This window comes from Coffea eugenioides, chromosome 4 (assembly GCF_003713205.1).
Source record: "Coffea eugenioides isolate CCC68of chromosome 4, Ceug_1.0, whole genome shotgun sequence".
Taxonomy (NCBI): Eukaryota; Viridiplantae; Streptophyta; class Magnoliopsida; order Gentianales; family Rubiaceae; genus Coffea; species Coffea eugenioides.
The window spans coordinates 10,246,697-10,265,887 of record NC_040038.1 but is presented as its reverse complement, the minus strand read 5'-3'; the positions used below and the strand labels follow the sequence as shown (position 1 = coordinate 10,265,887).

The following is a 19,191-nucleotide window of genomic DNA, read 5'->3' as shown; positions in this document are numbered from 1 at the left end:
ATATCTTCCATTTGCAGCTTGTTTCGATCTGTCCCTTCACTCAAGTTCTAAGAGTAACAGTTGAAGACATGCAATTTGGAGCATATGGGTCTTTGGTTCCTTTTCTTGCGTTGTAATCTACTTTTTTTTTTTTGGGAGATTATTACGAATTCGTTTAATCCCCTTCATATTGCAGTGGAAATTTTGCTCCTCTTAATTTATTCTTACCTAATATTTTTTTAAAAAAAAAATATATCAGTAAACCAAAAGAAAAAATGAAACTAAAATTTTTAGTTATAAATCTTAAGACTCTAGTGTCAAGATCAAATTTATTCTCCGTATTATTATATGGATCAGTTTTTCTTTCCTGTTCAAGGATATGTTGCACGAAATTGAATAAATGCAAGTAAATTTCTTATGTTTGGTACATTTGAACACTTTCAAAGCACCTCATACCTTTTCATAGAACTCTCAATTATTCTCAAAAAGTACAAACAAATAATGTATCCAACAATTTACATACGTTTCAAGAAAGGACCTGTGTATGGGTTCCAATAGTGGAAGACACTACCAAAAAGGGAAAAATGAAGAAACAAAAAAGGAACCTAAGACGGTATAAAGAAAAGCAAAAGCAATCGTTGTAGATCCATACTATGGATTTGGCTTGAAAATCAAATGATAAGGCGATGTTGTTTGTACTGCCATACTGATCTTGCTCGGACTATCTCTGCCTGATCAGCTTCCATGCGAAGCAAATGCGTGCATTCCCAACCTTTCTTATCATTCTTTACTACCAATTTTGAGCTGCCTTCTTGGTCATCTTTTCCGTCTGGTTTCATACTTGTTAGGGACTCGAGAACATTGGATTGAGTGCATTCACGTCTATATTCTAATGTCATGCTTGTGAGATTATAGTCCTCTAAGATATTGATGGGCACGCTCTGCAGCAAAAAAATGGAAGAAAGAAACATTAAAAATCGATCACCTTGGTTGGTTATATATACATGTTTGAGCTTTCTGGTTTAGCTCTTCCAAAATTCTATGTCCAAGTGGAAAATGAATGGCTAATGCCTTGTTTGGATTGTAATTTTCGCGGGAAATTTTTTCCAATCACATTTCAAGAAAGAAAAATATTACAATATTGTTTGTCCATAAAAAGTGCAATCCGAAGGGGCTAAAGTTTTTAAGAATATTTACATTTGAAGAGCAACTTGAGTGAACATGAAGTGGGGAAATTTTAAGGATTGACCATACCTCCAAAATCCATCCTATGTATTTGACATTATTGACGTGCTGGTTAGCATCCATGTCATTCCATCGAGGCTGGATCATGAAAATTAGGAAAACTTATTAAAACATGGCAAAAATTTAGCAGTAAGATACAGTAAAAGAGCAAGACAATCCTCATCTCAGAGTACCTAAACAACACTTACAGCTAGACCTGATCGGATTCTTTCTGCTGTTTCATCAGTCAATTTTTCGATCTTTTCGCTATCGGTATCTTCTGTGGATATTGAAACTCTGTTCAAGTAAAAGGGCTGGACTTCTTCTCTTACTTCATCTGGGATTTTACATAACCTTCTTGTTTCTCTGTTCATTATCACCCATGTGCTGCAGTATTGATATGAATCGAATATTCAGACAATTTATAGGTGCCAGAAGAAAAAAGAGAGTACATAATTGGAAAAATGGTGAACCAATTATTAATCTTGAAGATTGATCACCTTGTTGCCCTTGTTATAATCTTTTGGGTGTTGTAGTCTCGAATTACCCAGTCTCGACGCATTCCATTCTTACCTGCTGCAGCTACCCAAGTATCAATCTCAACAACATCGCCCCTGCAACAACATTAGGCTTCTCAATCAGTTTTATCACTTTATTGCTTGTCCCAATTAATATTTTGATTAGTATGGAATTGAGATGACAATCAAACACTAAGGGAGGTAATGACTTAATTACAAGGTTTCACACACACACACACATATTGCAAAGTGATTTCAGTGGATGGATGGTGAAAAAATTACCAGGAGCTATATTTCTCGACTTGGATATGAATGCGAGTGACCACCCATATGAGTTTCCGGAGGCTCATCTCACGAGTTGCACCAAAACCATTTCCAGACACACCAGAGCTTGTTACATGATTCAGAGCTGTCTCCTACATTCATTTTTCAACACAGCCATATAATTAAGATAACTTTTCAAGTACTCCAAATTTGTTGTTGGAACTTGGAAGAGACTAATGCGTTCATTTTGCACTGCCATTTTATCTTGGCTAACGAATAGCAAATTGTTGAAAACAAATTATCCGCTCTGAAATTTAAAGTTTGTTGATCATACCCTCTTGAAAATTCTAATACTTCTTTGTTTTCTAATCCTGCATATTTGCCATCCATGATTAGTTTCTAACTCACAAGCACTAGTGTCTCACGAGTCTATTAATTATAAAATCAACTTCAGAAAATGCCTTTAAAGACCTTGACATGAAATTAGCACCTATATATGCCAAACAAATTGGATTAAGGTCGAACGAAAAATAAAGAAAGCTAGGAACTAAAATGAGGTGGTGATATGCAAGTTACGTGTTATAACACAAGAATATATAACAAGCTTCTATTTGGAAGGATCAGCAAATATGTTGTTACATATGGAGGAAACTTTCTTTTTTTCATCAAAATTTGTGATGTACAGATGATTCGGAGAAACTTGATTTACCAAAGAAGATTATCTTTTATTCGATCTTCTTGAAATTGTTTAAAGAAAACGTCGAAAAGATAAAGAACCAACCTGAAGAAGATTCATAATGGTTTCCATGGTCGCAGTCTTCTCTGGTCCAATTTCGTAGGACCTGATAATAAACGACTGTCTATACACAAACCTGTCTTCAACGAATCTTCCAAGAAGATACTCATGATTTGGCTCCTCATTGCTATTTTCTTTCACCGATGGACACTGTTCTTGTGCAAAAGATGGTATCCCATCAACATAAATCCCATTTACTTTGTTTCCATTAATTGTTTGAACATTTCTTGGAGGGCCTGTTGTTGCATTCACCCTCAAAAAGCGCCTAAGATTTCGACCATCGGACCTCGAATTGCCCACGAATTTTGCTACTGGGATGCCCACACTGTCATGATTCTTGATCACCTCTGGCTTGATCAGGCAAGGATAATTCAGAAAAGCATGTTTTATCAAGGCCATGATAGCTAATTTGCTGTCATTAATTCCAAGTTTAGAGAAATAATATATTGTACTTGCAATGAACAAAATCCAAAGAATGTTTATCAAATGCTAATGCAGCTTCTGGCGAATTATGTATCTTGGAAATGACAACATATTTTAAGATTTGTTAGGTATATCTACTTGTAGAAAGAATCAAAACTTTCTTGAAACTAAAAGGGGATTGACCAAATTGAATTAATGGAGCATTGGTCTGGATTTTGTAGCTCAACTACTTTTATTGTTGGGTGGGGAAGAAAGTAACTACTTCTTCTTCATCATCAACTTGCACGCAAAAATAGAATGAGACGTGTGGTTTAGTTAGTTTACAATATTGCGTGGTGAATAGTCTATTTCTAATTGCATTATACGACCAGATTTGGTGAATTTTAGATAAGTGGATAGAGGATATATTTACCATCTCAGTTTATTTCTTGTGTGGTTTTTTGTGCTGGAAACATGGACAGCCTCGGCATTGTTTCTCATGTTTGTGTCTGAGAGTAAATGTGTAACAAGAAGGAAATGTGTGTGTCACAGAAGAAATTTGGAAATGGCCTAAAAGCTGGGAAAAAAAAAACACTTTCTCATTGAAAAACTGAAAAAGTAAATACTCTCTTCAAATGAAGAACATAAAAGAGGATTACAACAGCCTCTCAAACTGAACCAATAGTTGGCTTCAATTTTTTTTTTTTTTTTTACCTGAAGATATGATGTTTCACTAGGATAATTCTTTATTTGCATTCGATAATCCTGGTATGGAATTATCCTAATTAAGGGAATCGAAAGAAACCATTACTACTCGAGAAAGAGCAAAACAATTGACTACTAAAATAAAAATCATCCGGTGATTTGATCTATATTACTGCTCTAATGGCAGGTTAAACATGCACTAGAAATTACATAACTGCAATTTAACATATTCAATAGGTTCAAAAAATTGTAAATAAATCTAAAAATACAATAAATTTCAAAGTTGTCTAGCATGATTATAGGGTGAATTATCATACAAGTCGTTAACTCATAATTTCTTTCTAGGAAATTTTTGGAATATTCCCTTGATACAACTCCCAGTTATCTATTTACCTCATATAAAACACATTGGTACAATATATAACTTCCAGAATCTCCAACCCAAATAGGATCTAAGTTTTACTACTTTTTTTTTCCTGCTTTTTGGGAGATAGCAGTAAGTATTATTTCTTCCATGATTCTCACAGATTAACCTTTATGATTATAGATGGCATTATTTTTTGTTAGAAAACAAAAGCTTAACATGAAACGCACTTAAATGACCATTTATTAATTCTGAATGAATCGCACACAGAAACCATATTGGATAAATGTAGATTTTAAAAAAAAAATTACACAGTACGAATTTTACACCAGATCATACTCAAGATTTTATTCTTGGACCAACGTTCTGCATTTCCTCGTTAATTTAGCTTTTGGAGCAAGGCTTTCTTTAGATCAATATCAGCCCAAAGAAAGAGGCCAACATCACTCAAGCTCGGATCAATTAATACCAAATTGTTTATGCCTAGTCTGGGCCTGAATGCTGATATCACGCTGTGCGGTACTCGAGTTTTTTTTTTCTTTGGTCTTTTCTCCACTATTCGAAAAGCACCACAAATTTTATATTAAAAAAAAGGTATCACAAATATATAAAGCAATTTTGTAGCAAATTGGCTCAGTCTATGTTAAAATAAAGTAATGTCAAAATAAAGTTTCGTCTCAAGTTCGTGATGAAAGTGTTTGTATTGTAATTTTCTACTAAAAATTTTTATGTTTTTCTTAAATATATTTTTCACTCATTTTTTTACGTAATATATATATCAAATCACTACAATATATTTTTTTATAAAAATTTTAAAAAATAACAATCCAAAAAGAACTGTATTTCATGCACAATACATTTAAACAAGTATTACATCTTCGCTTTTTAAATTTTACCTCTCCCTTATTGAGGGGAAAAGTAAAGGAAGCATTACACCTTGCAAAACAAGAAAGGGCTAGTTTTTTCCATTTCGGCTGACATTGTCTTAGCCTAAGGTCAGTCCAATTTCTCTTGGACCTAAATCTTAAGCACAAGATTATCTCAGGCCTATGTCGCGAATTTTTAGGATGAAAGAAGCAAAACATAGAGGATTCAGACATCGTCTTCCGACTACCCTATTTTGTTGAGAAGGAGAAAGCAAGCCAAGCTTGAGTTGAGTCGAACTCGTACTCGAGTTTGTGCTTCATTTCTTGAACAACATTTGATCCGAAAACTAACGGAAATTCAGGTAATATCACCATTATAGAAACAGCAACAATTAGATTCCGTTTGTTTTAGGATCAAATGTTGTTCAAGAATTGAAGCACAACTTAAGTATGAAATTTGAGTAGTTTAGCATTTGAGATCGGTTGGACGGTTAGAAGTTCAGCCAAACTCAAGTTCTAAATTAAGCATTTATTCAGTTGCTAGTTTGCAGCTATGTTGATTGCCACTAGGGTACTTGATGCTTAGTCAAGCCGATCTCGAGTCGAAATTTGAGTTTAAATTTGAAATTGAGTAAATATCTTCGAACTAGAGATTAAATATACTAATATTCAGGAGTTTTCGGACTCATATTTGTTTAGCCTAAACCTAAAGAACTTTTAATTCAATTTTTAGCCTGTACTTACTCACCACTCAGCATTTGTTGGAAAATTTTGATGAAGACAACAAAACCAGAAATAAATGGGTCGGATTAGATCTATGACCAAGTAAAGTGAAGAGATGGTTCCACTCTCCAACAAAAGCTAAGTAGAATTGTTTGTCCATGTCAGGCTCTCTCTCTATCGCTAAAATTGACAACTAATAAACCCCATTGAAGCTAGTCAACTGATCAAAATTTAAAAATGTGAGTAGATCAGACAGATCATACCACTTTAGACTTAAAACAAAATTAAAAAATTTGATTTGCAATTACATCGAGGTAGGGTCTAATTCACATTTAACCAGAAACAAATAATATTTTACTTGCATCTGCAAATACATTTTTCAATCAATCTTTTTATATTATCAATTACTTTTTTTATTTCACATACATCATATCATAAAAATAATATAGTAATTATTTCAAATAATACTCTAACTTTTATTCAACTTGATTTACAACTAGATTGGCCTCGAGACGCCTAAACAAAGAAAGAACAAATAAAAGCATAAAGTGATTGATGGGAAAATTAACTACTGCAATGAAAGAAACTTCTACTCGTACAACAAAAAATGCAAACAAATAATAGAAATTTTAAAAAAAAAAAATAAAGCCACCGGCCCAAGATCTGTTTATCTGGGTTCGCAACATGATTCCACGTGTAACCGACCCTATTCATCAAAAATCATGAACACGTGGCTTCTACCTGGGGACAAGCAGAAAGCGTGGCAGCAAAAGTGCTTATTACAAGATGTGAAAGAAAGAAACAGATAAGTGAAAGATAAACAGTATGATAAAGAATCATTCATGTCACTAATGAGTTTACAAAACCTGGAAAATTCTTGAAAGAAGTTGGCATCCGAGGGGAGGAGGCGGTCCTCCCTTCAGATCAGAGAATTTAGTGTGTTGTTTAGGGCTTGCTAGTTTGCCTCTGTAATCTCATTTTGTAACTTTATCAGAAAATTTTGTAACTTTAAATCTGATTCATTTAAGTGTATATCACATTAAGTAATAAGTAAATAACATATTATTTATTTCTAGGAGCAAGCTTTTGCTTAAAAAAATTTAGTATTACTTAATTAATTCAAATGTTCTATTTTTCATTATCAAACACATTTAATTATATTAAAATATGAATACATTAATTTAAAGTATTAAATTGAATTATCAAATAACACATACATAACTCATTACTTGGTGCGGTAGGAAACGAATACCTGATTATGTAGAACAGATGAAAGAGGCTTCAACCTCTTTGTACAAGCATTACTCTGTAAAGATTCTCTCATTCAACGAAATGAAATCTCAGTTTTTTTTTTTTTTTGGGTAATAAAAGAAAGCATTAAATATCTTTTCTTCCTTAACTTTTTGATTTGAGCGAATTTCAATTCTTACAAAGAAAAGGGCAAAAGATTTGAGAGTCCAATATCTGCTTTTTTTTTATCAGTTAAACTCGATTTGAAGGCATTAAATATCTTTTGATATGTACAAAATTAATTTTTTTTTTCACATTAACGTAAACTATGAACGTAATAAAATGAATGCGCAACTTAATTGATAAAATACTTTATCCATAATGCACAAATTATGAGTTCGAGTCGAACAAGTGAAAAATCACCCTTGATCCTCCTACCTAAGATCTTATGAACACAATCATTAAAATTGCCCAAAATACTGAAATAGTCAAGCTCATAAAGGAAATAAAAGGCCCCACCAATTGTCTATTACCTCAATAAAGAAGTATAATCCTTCGAAACCTGGCGTATGCAGCTACCCTTGTTGGGAGACTCACCCACCACAGCCAGGTGTGCGACCCGGGTCGACCAACGGATTAGTCAGGGCAAAGCTCTGGATACCGTGACAGGCAACCAAAAAAAAAGAAGAAGTATAATCCTTCATATGACAGCCCTGATCTGGCCGGTGCTAAGCTTAATTACACAGCACTAAGGCAGAATCAGATGCCGATTGCGCATTTAATTTCGGCCACGTGTCTTAGAACTTCTCTTTCAAGTCACATCAGTTTGAGGAATCAAATCTAACGTTAAATACTCAGACCCCTGCTTCTCATCCTCTGCCAACCAAAACCGTTTTCTCATTTGCCGCTTTGCAAATTTCATCAGATTCAGAGCCCGTTTGATTTTCTTGTTCTAAAATCGCGTCCTTGTTGAAGAAGAAGAAGAAGTTGCAGATATGGGTCGTTTCTGGACCTTCCTTACCTATGTTCATTCAGCAGCTGGGTAGATTTTTATTAACCATTTTCTTCTTCTCTTCCGTCTTTCCTCTGCTTCTTGCCTATATTTCCTGTATCTGCGTGTCTTTCTCATTTTTTCTGGTTTCTGGTTTTAAATTTGCAGGCCAACAGTGATGTTGCTCTATCCTCTGTAAGTGAACTTTCATGTTCCTTACTTTTTTTGTGGATTCTATTTCAAGTTCTTTAACTAGTCTCCAATTTCTATACGGGTTTTTTTTTTTATTGTTATTATTTTCTTAATTTATTTCTAACTCGGAATTTTATGGTGGATTTATTATGTCAGATATGCTTCTGTAATGGCAATAGAAAGCCCTTCAAAACTAGATGACGAGCAATGGCTTGCATATTGGATCCTATATTCGTTTATCACATTGGTTGAGATACTTCTTCAACCCATCCTAGAATGGTACGTATCCACCAAAAAAAAAAATATTTTTTTGTGACTGAATTGTTTTTTTTTTTTTTGGTAATCATTTTTTCGGATACAAGAAAATAAAACTATTAGCATGTTTTTTTTGGGGGGGCTTTATTTTAATTGTTTGACGATTTTATGTTAGGATACCAATTTGGTACAGCGTGAAGCTTGCAATTGTAGCATGGTTGGTGCTACCTCAGTTCAGAGGGGCTGCTTTCATATATGAGAAGCTTGTGAGGGAGAGAGTGATCAAGAAATACGGGGCAATTAGCAACCATGTCCACAAGGACAAGTCTCCAAATGGCAAAAGCAATGGCAAAAGCAAAGGCAAAAAGAAGTTTGTGGATTTCATTACTCCTAAAAAGGTGAGAATTTTTAACTCTTCATTTTTTTTAAAAAATTGGTAATGGCATATTTATGCAGCTAGGCAGCATGATCCACCTAGTACCCTCCAAAAAAAAAAAAAACTAAAAAGGGCTTAGATTTATAAGTTTCACCTCTTTTTTTTTCGAATTTTTTTTGATCTAGTGGTCCTAGACCATATCAAATTTTTGAAATAGCATGTAAAAAAAGTCTTTTTTTTTTGGGGATAATTTTGGTTTAGCACTATAGTAAACAAACTTTTGTTGAATCCAAAGTTGCTAATTGACTTATATGGGCTTTTGACAGAGTGAACATGAAGCTTATTGAAGGACAGAAGAATTTCCTGCCGGCCTTGTTTTCTTTCTTTCTTTTTTTTTTCCCACTGTAACACTTTCGGTTTCTTTATTATCTTCTTTTGTCTGTGTTTCAAGATCTTCTTCTTCCCTGTATAAAAAACCCTGTCTACATTGTAACTTTTGTTGTACCCGAAAAAGGCAACTTAATTACCATTAGTATGAATAACTTGTACACAGACTTTTTCAAGGAATGGGCTCCTCTTTTATCCAACAATATAATTATTAAAGGATTTTACTCTCTTTTTTTTTACTTATTATTAGCTACACTATCCGGTACAGAATTGGCATTTTTTATCCAACATGTTTGCTATTGATTTCCCTGTTTTACCTACCAATTGATCTATTGATATTCTTGTCCTGAAGAGACTATTATCCTCAGTTACAAGTGGAATTGCAATTTTGATCTTTTTAGTACATCATCATCTCCCTATTGTGGAAAGTGGGATAATGCAAAAGCAACCATCATGATCTTCAGTCTAAAGCCCAATCTTTTTTAAGCGCGTGAGCCAACCTTGGTCATGTAATGGTTTTAATCGAATTAAGCAGATTTTATAAGGATATATACACACACACACACATATATATATATATAGAAAAATTTGCCAAATTGGTCCCTAACATTTACCAAAAACACTTTTTTAGTCATTTACATATAAAATCAGCCAAAATGGTCCTTCACATTTAAATTGTGAGCCAATGTGGTCCTATTGCTCGTTTTTGCTCATTTCTCCGACTAAAAATAGCACGCCTCTCTCACGTGATCATATTTTTAGGGGCAAAACCGGAAACACATTTCATTACCTGTTAAAAGTAAAAGGTGTGGACAACCACCAAAATACACATTTCACCTTTGGCCCTCAAAGTTTCAAGAAACCTGAATTGCATCCCCGAATGGTGGCCAAAATTATTTTGTAATTCTCCTGTATAAGTTATGTGCTTGATGAATCCATAGATCTGGTTCTTGTTTACTTATATCCGAAAGTCCTAACCTTTCCATTCTGAGTGAGAGTCTAACAAGTCCAGGACATTTGTGCAACATCGATCCCACGAATCCAATTTGGGCCTTAGCTGGAACCCTAAGCCTCAGCTCCTCCGCCGCCCGCCAAAGCCGCTTACTAGTGTCCCTCCATCCTTTGCAAACCCTGGCCACCGACAACAGTGTTGGAGGCGGGAGCCTCCTCAACACCTCCCACAGACAACTCATCGGCAGCTTCCTGGACCTGGCAAGATCCGATTCGGGGCTCCAGCTCGAGAAGCTCCTTCTCGTCCTCCTGGTGCTCTTCCTCATCCTTTCCCTCGTCTTGCGAGTCCCTCGCATCAATATCATCGTCGAAGAAGATAACTCGCCGGAGGTTGGAGAAATGCTGGCGATGAGGAGGGGGAAGGGGAGGACGGACAGTGGAGAGAGGAGAAGGGATAGCGAAGGAGGAGGTGGCTGAGTCAGTTGAGGGCGTGGCGGTGGGATGCAATTTAGGGTTTCTTGAAACTTTGAGGGCCAAAGGTGAAATGTGTATTTTGGTGGTTGTCCACACCTTTTACTTTTAACAGATAATGAAATGTGTTTCCGGTTTTGCCCCTAAAAATATGATCACGTGAGAGAGGCGTGTTATTTTTAGTCGGAGAAATGAGCAAAAACGAGCAATAGGACCACATTGGCTCACAATTTAAATGTGAAGGACCATTTTGGCTGATTTTATATGTAAAGGACTAAAAAAGTGTTTTTGGTAAATGTTAGGGACCAATTTGGCAAATTTCCTATATATATATATATCTATCTTTGTTTGAGTTAAAAGGATATCCACACTGACTAAGATACTAGAATAATGTACAACAGACCGACCCAACCAAAAAAAAAAAAAAAGTGGGGTAGACTTGCCACAGTTGTCTTTTGTTGATGAGAAGCCCCATCTTTAATGGATATTCCAAACTTAAGATATGCTCATGGCTCTGTTCCCATTACAGATGCAAACAACTATTTTTCGCGAACACTTCCATCATCTTTTTTTAGTTCAAGTGAAACTCTAAATCGTATAAGATGAGAAGTGGAAAAGGGAAAAATTTATGAGTTAAATAAAAAATTTCACATTCAGCTGATTAATGTTTATATCAGTTAAGTTGCATGGCAATGATCCAGTTTGAGGTTACGATAACTTATAAAGAAATACTTTTAACACAAGTATTTTTAAACTTAAATTAATCTTTCCTACACTGACAGTGTATATACTATCAGTGTTGGACAAATGATAATTATACAAAATTTGAACTTGAAATTCAACTTTTACACACATGTCATGAATCAAACGGTGATAGTGTATACACTGTCATGAGCAAAATTCTAAAAACTAATGCAGCTTCTATGACATCACAATACGCACCTTCTATGACATCACAATAATTTCAATTAGATGTAATTGGTTCGGAAAACCTAATTTGTGACTGATTCGGTCATATGCACCTCACGTGACTTTATGAAGTGACCGAATATTAAAAAAAATTAGTAATTGATATATCCAAAGAAATAAATATATGAAGTAATCTAACCATTGGGATCAGCCCAATGGTCAGAGGAGGGTTTTTAGAATTTTTCTTGATTTGAAGAAGGATTCTTGATTCGAATCTATACTTGACAATTAGAAGTGAGAAGGGTGTAAGGAGGGACGAAAGGGTTCAAAAAAAAAAAAAAGAAGCAAAGTAATCTAGACGTGACATGATTTTTCATAAATGAATTTGTCAAAGATTTGAGCGACAAACTCATTGTCCCAATGCTAGAAGTGATAAGAAAACATCTGAATCAATTTTTTTGGTTGTCAAACAAGCAATTAGGTGGTTTCAATTGTTGGCGGGTTATTCTCCAACTAGAAGATGACAAGTTGGCTTCTTCATTTACATACTTGGGAAAATTGTCAAATTGGTTCCTCGCATTTTCAAAAAAAAAAAAAAAAAGAATTTTGGCCCCTTACATTAAAAAATCAGCCACATTAGTCCTTAACATATAAATTATCTGCCCGATTAGTCCTAAATCTCATCTCCACTCACTTATTCGGCCAAAAACCACACGTCCTGTCACGTGCCCATAATTTTTAAGGCAAAAATGGACACACTTCATTCCCTTTGTTTTAAAAAAAAATGGCCACCAAATCTAAACACTCTTTCTCCCCCTTCTCGATTTTCATCTACCAAAAGCCTAATTACAAGCCACCAAACCCAAACAAGAACGCAATTCTCCCATCTTACAAATGAAACTAAAACCTCCACTAGGTTGATGTTTTCAAATGAATCAAGAAGCAAGAATTCCTCGATGCTTTAAAGTACAAAATCCTTTATTTTACCCATGAGAATTCGTTGAATTTTTTTTTTTTTTTTTTTTTTGGGGATAAAAGGTCAAAACAGGAATGTGGCTTAATGAGTTTATAGTTTATAGTTTATACCTTCCTACTATGTAGGGAATACCACTTGACAAATTAGCTAAAACATCCCCTGTAAACAAGGGATAATCTCAGTCATACTTTTACATCCATGTCAATTACTAATCATTGTGGAGAATCATGTGAGGTACATAAGATCAAATTATCCACAAATTGGGATGTCAGACCCAGTTACACTTCAATTGAAAATATTGCTATATTATAGGGGATGGATTAGTGTAGTATCCACTTTTTAAATTATAATCTCCTTTCTAATAAAAAAAAATAGTCCAGCTTGGCCCGTGGAAAGTTGCTTAGGTACAAGTATTTTTAGAAATAGGAAAGAAATGAAATTTAAAAAATCATGCGAAAAAAAGAAAAATTTGAAGTCAAAAATCTTAAACATTAATCACTAGACCATGACCTGCTCCGCGATTATTTACAGGTTTGAATGCTTGAACCCAAATGGAGCTATATGGTTGGCGCTGACTCATTTGGTAGGACTGCAAGTTGCAAGATACATCCCATCCAAGCAGGCTTCTCAGCGGGGCGAATTCTTAGCGAAGGATAAGATAAGGTTTTTTTTTTTTTTTCCCCTCGTAGATTTGCCAAGTTCGAAACTTCTTTCATACGTAGAAGCCACTGTTATCAAATCTGTTTAGGTGTTCCTTTGAGTATTTGACATTATGAGGAACCTCGAAAGATTCATGGGACAAGAAAGTAATGACAGAAAAGGAAAAAGGAACCATTAAAATGGCAACTTGATTAGGGTATTGGAAGAATGGTGAAATTGAACTGGAAGTTGGGATCAAATTCAGCAAAACAGAAGTCGCCACCATATTCAGAAGGAGTAGCTGGAATGCTAACAGCAGTACTGGAAAAGTAGAGCAAAACACAACTAATTCGTGAAAGCCTTTTAAAATGGATGCTCAGTAGGCACTCGTAGGTGCATTCAGTTTGTAGTAAAATTACCTTACGAACATGCTCATGTTTATTATTTCATACTTGATTTAAATACTTCCCTATTAAATTCTTTTACATTTCAAAAAATTAAGCACTTGAACTACTTTTTGGAATAGACAAACCAATTTGGAAATTTAGATTAGGAGTACCATATTATCTTTACAATAACAAAGCCTGTGTAGATAGTTAATTTGATGTTAATTTTGTGTGTTTTCAAATTTATCCTTATCTCTATTATCTATTAATCTTTATCTATACAATATATAAAGGGAGAGTGTCACTGTATAATGTAAACGTACAGTATCATTCTTTAAAATTTCTAATATACTCTTAATTATAAGGACAAATTTGTTTCAATTGCATATAGTTATTGGAATCAAAAGATAGTTATCAACTAACTACAACCTTCTCATACTAACTTCCAATCCCCACATATTCTTCTCTACTTCCATCATCTTCGTTTCATGTATGATTATCTACATTATAATGGAATTGGATCCACAAAATCCATAAAAAAAAAAAATTTCAAAGAGATAATTGTGATAAATATATATTTTTGTTAATTGCACACACGTTAGGGCGTCCCTTAAACACTAGTACATGTTATGCTGTGGGTAGCGAGTTGAAAATTTTCCGTCTGATGTACTCCTGTTGTATTTTATTTTTAATCTTACTTCTCAGCTACAGGGTCGATAAATTTGTTACACATTCAAGATTCTTAATTTCGTCTTGCCATTTTTATTTGCAAGTGCACTTCTTTTATTCCTCAATTATGATTGTACCTGGACAGTTTTGAATACAAAATTAACAACACTGTAAAAGTAACTGCTGTAAAATATGGTTAAAAAAAAGAAAACACTTATATTAACTCTTAGTGTTTTACCAGGGATCTTGTCTTCCAACCGTTGGATTTGGGTATTCGACTAATATCCGTTGGATTTTACAGAAATTAAGAATCACACTAAGATTCCGATTCTTGGTCAACCATTGCCTAGTCTTGCTATAACTCTGTATCCAGTTCACGGAACCGATACTCCCCACTTTCCAGTCCTTGAAGATTTCTCCCAGAAAGCAGAAAGGTATCCATCTTTTCTCTCAATCTTTTTTGTGTCTGTAAGTTTTGTACCCCCGAATTTTATTTTGTAAATTAACTAATCATGGTATCTTCTTTCGGGGCTTTCTTTTTTGCTCCCTTTAATTGTTTTGTGCGAATAGTAGTTGGTTTGGAAAAAGGGTAATGTCCATTTATGGGTTTTAACTGGAGATAAAGTTTAATTTCTTGCAGAATTTTGGGTTTTAAAGGGAAAACTGGAATATGAAGAATTCTTGTAGAATTTTGGTTGTGATTTTTTCCCCCAGAATTCGGTTGACGATGTTTATGTTTGTCTATGGTATTGAAACTATTGCAGGCAGGGAAGGGAACCTGGAAAATTTGAGAAAAGATGGCAGTGACCATGAAACAGATGTCACTGATAATAGCAACACTGGGAGCGTTGTCCTTCATATTCGGGGTGGTTGCTGAAAACAAGAAGGTTTGTAAAAATTGAAGCTTGTTGTTGATCCCTTCAATCGATTCTTTGTTGGCATTCTGTTTTGCATAGCATTATGTTTTAAGGTAATAAAGATCCTATGTTTTAAGGTTATAGTGTCTTACTGGAGTAATTGGTGTCTGTCGCAAACGAGAATGGATTGTATACCCTTTTTTTTTTTTTTTTGGAATTTTGATCCTTTCTGTTTTCTGGGCATTGGGTGCGGTTGAGTGGGGTGACTTGCTTCATGGCCATAAGTGGCCTTTGGGACAACGATTCTTTCATTGGTTATAGAGTTATAGTGGCTCACTTTCTAGTCAGTGAATTAGAAAACTGATAAAGAGTTCTGCCTTCTATGTCCTGAACTTCATTTGTTTTGCCAACTATAGAGAAGAATAAAAAAAAAAAAAACTTCACTTTGATTTATTCTTTGCCATTCTTGAGTGTTCTGTCTATGCTTGGTCTTTGTGACACTAGCATTTCGGTTGAGGATTAACAAGGGACATAGTTAGGTGTTGGGCATTGACGTTGATTGAAGAGTAAGTGGAATTTTTGAGGTGTGTGGGAGAGAAGGACAATGGTAGAAGAAAGAAATTAATGAAAGAAGTGGAAACATGAAGAGTAGCGGCATTGGGAGAGGAATGTGATGGCTGTAAAAAGGGGAGAGATGAGTGGTTAAGAAAGACTAGAAGATCAAATAGTCAGAAAGTGATTTGTAAGTTACTGGGGAAATATTGGAAAAGATCAAACAGTTATTTTGAGAAAATATGTTTAGATAATTACTGATATAAAAGTAAGCATTAGGTATTAGGCTATTATATGAGTTAATGTCCAGTGTTGTCTTGAGCATCTTTGAAACATACATGCACATGCATGATTAGCTCTTCTGATTCATCCCTTTAACTGTCTGACTTTCTGCTGACACGTGGTCCATTGTACAATGTGTGATGTGACAATGTGCAAATTAGATTGCAAGTAGTAAAAGGTTGTGAATTTCTTATTATCCTTTACTTTTTTATGATATGGAAATCACACTAATGACATTGTTATTCATATATACTGATATTGTTACTTGTGTGTCTATCCTCCTAATACTTTTTAATTGAACCTTTTATTTCCATCGTAATGTCTGATCTCTTTTACTGATTATATACTTTTTTGGCATGTTGGAAATTGCAGCCAGCATCTGGTACTGCAGTGACGATGAAAGATATTGTCATTTGCAATTATCCAAAAGATCCGACCGTAGCCCTTGGCATTTGTTCAATTGTGTTTCTGGTCGCTGCTAGTGTGGCTGGATACCTGTCCTTGTTTTATCCTTACCGAGGCAAGTCTGTTCCCCAGGCTGCTTTGTTCCGGAATACTGGCTTCTCTGTCTTTTTCAATATTGCTTTGTAAGTATTTCTCTCTGCTTCTATCATCTGTGGAATTTCTTTCTAGATTTATGTTGAAAGACTGCTAAGCTGTTTTCTCTTAGTTTTGCTTCAACAACACTTTTCTCCCTTCTAAACTAGTGGTGCCGCATGCTCCTCTGCCTCTTGCCTGGCTGATTTTATGCTGTGGATACAAATTTTATGCTGTTACTATTACTGCAATATTAGTTGTTTACTGATGAAGTAGCTTATCAAACCAGTGACTGATGTATGACTTAAAATGTTTAATTTGCATTCTAACATTGTTCCTGTGACCAAGGAAGTAAAAAGCGTACTTTTATTAAAAAAAAAAAAGAGGGAAAGCACCAGGAGACATTATTCAATGAATAATTAATTGAAGATTGATGTGGGAAGAAAACATTATTAGGATAATGGCTCAAAATGTAGAAAACTTGACAAAGAGTTTAAATTCTGAGAGACCACGGCAGGTCAGGGGTGGTTGTGGACTGATATGTGAGAGCCCTTGGTGAAAGCTGGGATAAAAATACTTGATGAAGCCATGGTAGGTTGGACAAGAAAACTTATGAATTTAGTATCTTAGATTGAATCGACAACTGGACTTGCTGATATCGGTCACTTGAACAACGGCAGAGGTTTCTATCTCCCATTTGCTTAATTTTTCTCCCCAACTCTTCTTGTCATATCAGTTACCCTTTCACTTTATAATTGTAATTCTTTTTGTCTTTTGAACTGGCATTGTTGAATGAAGGGGCTTGACTGGATTAGCTCTAGCAATGCTGTTGTGGCCAACTATCACAGAACAACTGCACCTGACCCATAAGGTTCATCACAATCTGCAAACAGATTGTCCCACTGCCAAGACTGGTCTTCTTGGTGGAGGAGCCTTTCTGTCTCTTGATTCAGCTCTTTTCTGGTTGGTCTCCCTGATGCTAGCGGACAATGCTCGGGAGGACTACTTTGATGAGACAGATGTTAAGGGTGAGCGCGTCACCAGTCAAGGCGATGATTATGAGCCAGATAACCTGGTCAAGGGCAGTGTTTAGCATTGATTCTGTCATCAAAGACTCTGTCTTCAGCATTCTTCTGTTTCTTCTATTTGTTAATGTGGATATGTGCAAACATTATGCAAGGTTGGAGAAAATTAAATTTTATTCTATGAATTTGCTGACTGTTAACATTTGTTATCTTCTATCATTTTTTTCCCCTTCTGCTGCTGTGTTTGTGCTCTGTTGTTTTGTTTACTATCCGTGTTCAGGACTTTCATATTTATTCAGACGTTTCTGTTTGAAATTTATTGAGACTTTTCGATAACGTCTTTGCTTATATAGGATCAGGGAAAAGATTCAAACAGAAGTCAGTAGGGGTCATAGTTGACCAGGATAACAAAACATGAAAATTTATTTATAATTTCAAACAATGTTGATAAAAAGTACTTAGTACTTTTGAACCTAAACAAGCGAAAATTTTAAACTTGGTTGCAAAATTTTGAACTACCAGGTGAATTTGCCACATTCCCAATCCAAAAAACCTATAAAATTCCCCCTTTATGTCTAAAATTTTACATCTTACACTGGATTCGCACATGCAGAAAGAAGACATCTGCACTGTACCTTTTTGGAGGAATTCATTCATGGTGCCTGTTTTGAGGTGGTACCGAGCAAGATTACCCGAATTACCTTAATTTCCAACTAAGTAATGGATGAACTAATGGAACATGTACATAGAAATCATGGTGCATTAACCATATATCTTCCAATCTTTAGAATTTGCCAGTAACATTTTTGGCCTAATTAGTCGGGAGAACAAACATGAAACATCTTATTGATCAAACATCCTAGTCCAGATTTTCGTCATACCAATAGCTAGATAAAAGCTCAAGTTGATGTGTCACAAGAGGGTTCAAGTTCCATGAGTTTTTGAGTTTAGTCCAATTATAATTTTTTCCAATTCTCTTTGTTTGGGGAAACTGGGGTGGGAGAAAGATCAAAGACTTGGTCCCAAAAAAAAAGGGTTAAATGTAAAAAAAAAAAACCCTCACAAATTATATACCTAGTTGCAATTTACCCACTCCACTATAATAAGAGGCATTTTGCTCCCTTGAATTACATGTTTGGACAACGCTACCTTTATTATCTTAAATTTTTTCTTTTTTCTCTTATTCTTTTTTTTCCCTTTTCTCCCATTTCTTTTTCCTTTTATTTTCTTTTTCCCCACTTCTCTCATGGAACTAGCCAATGTTTCCCTTCAACGCTAAAAGACTTACATCAAAATTTTTAATATTTTTTGAACTGCTTTTTTAATTCATTTATTTGTTAAATTCATTCTTAATAATTCATCATAAACTCTTTGTTATTAAAAAAATATATGTAGCTTATATCGTAAAGTGCATTAATCCAGTAATTCAACAATTTAAGTAACTATAAACCAATTAGAGTTTACAATTACTCAACTATTTATAACAAAAGTAACTTATTATATATCACGTAAGAAAGAAAAGTTAACAATTGTTATTTGAAGTGAAATAAAAAGATAAGAATAAACAAAATAGTAATTCATTTTTTATTTGTTATTAATACTATTAATAATTGATTAATCAATATCTCTATTTTGTTCTTATATATTTGAATAGTTCAATTTCTT

At 34.6% G+C, this 19,191-nt stretch overlaps 3 protein-coding genes across 3 annotated transcripts; 2 read left to right on the top strand and 1 right to left on the bottom strand.

Annotated features, from left to right (window-relative positions):
* Window positions 1-504: 504 nt before the first annotated feature.
* Window positions 505-3,180, bottom strand: LOC113768989 (palmitoyl-acyl carrier protein thioesterase, chloroplastic-like). The gene is made up of 6 exons (XM_027313484.1): window positions 2,767-3,180; window positions 2,004-2,137; window positions 1,704-1,817; window positions 1,413-1,590; window positions 1,234-1,302; window positions 505-920 (listed from the first exon to the last, which is right to left on the bottom strand). Exons 1-6 carry the CDS (start codon window positions 3,178-3,180, stop codon window positions 651-653), a joined length of 1,179 nt encoding a protein of 392 aa, XP_027169285.1. The 3' UTR covers window positions 505-650.
* Window positions 3,181-7,858: 4,678 nt separating this feature from the next.
* Window positions 7,859-9,380, top strand: LOC113768779 (HVA22-like protein e). Its single transcript, XM_027313256.1, has 5 exons — window positions 7,859-8,113; window positions 8,231-8,257; window positions 8,411-8,533; window positions 8,685-8,907; window positions 9,212-9,380. Exons 1-5 carry the CDS (start codon window positions 8,067-8,069, stop codon window positions 9,230-9,232), a joined length of 441 nt encoding a protein of 146 aa, XP_027169057.1. The 5' UTR covers window positions 7,859-8,066; the 3' UTR covers window positions 9,233-9,380.
* Window positions 9,381-14,599: 5,219 nt separating this feature from the next.
* LOC113767684 lies at window positions 14,600-17,759 on the top strand. Its single transcript, XM_027311859.1, has 4 exons — window positions 14,600-14,707; window positions 15,038-15,160; window positions 16,337-16,551; window positions 17,300-17,759. The coding sequence occupies exons 2-4, from the start codon at window positions 15,071-15,073 to the stop codon at window positions 17,592-17,594; spliced, it is 600 nt and encodes a 199-aa protein (XP_027167660.1). The 5' UTR covers window positions 14,600-14,707; window positions 15,038-15,070; the 3' UTR covers window positions 17,595-17,759.
* Window positions 17,760-19,191: the final 1,432 nt, after the last annotated feature.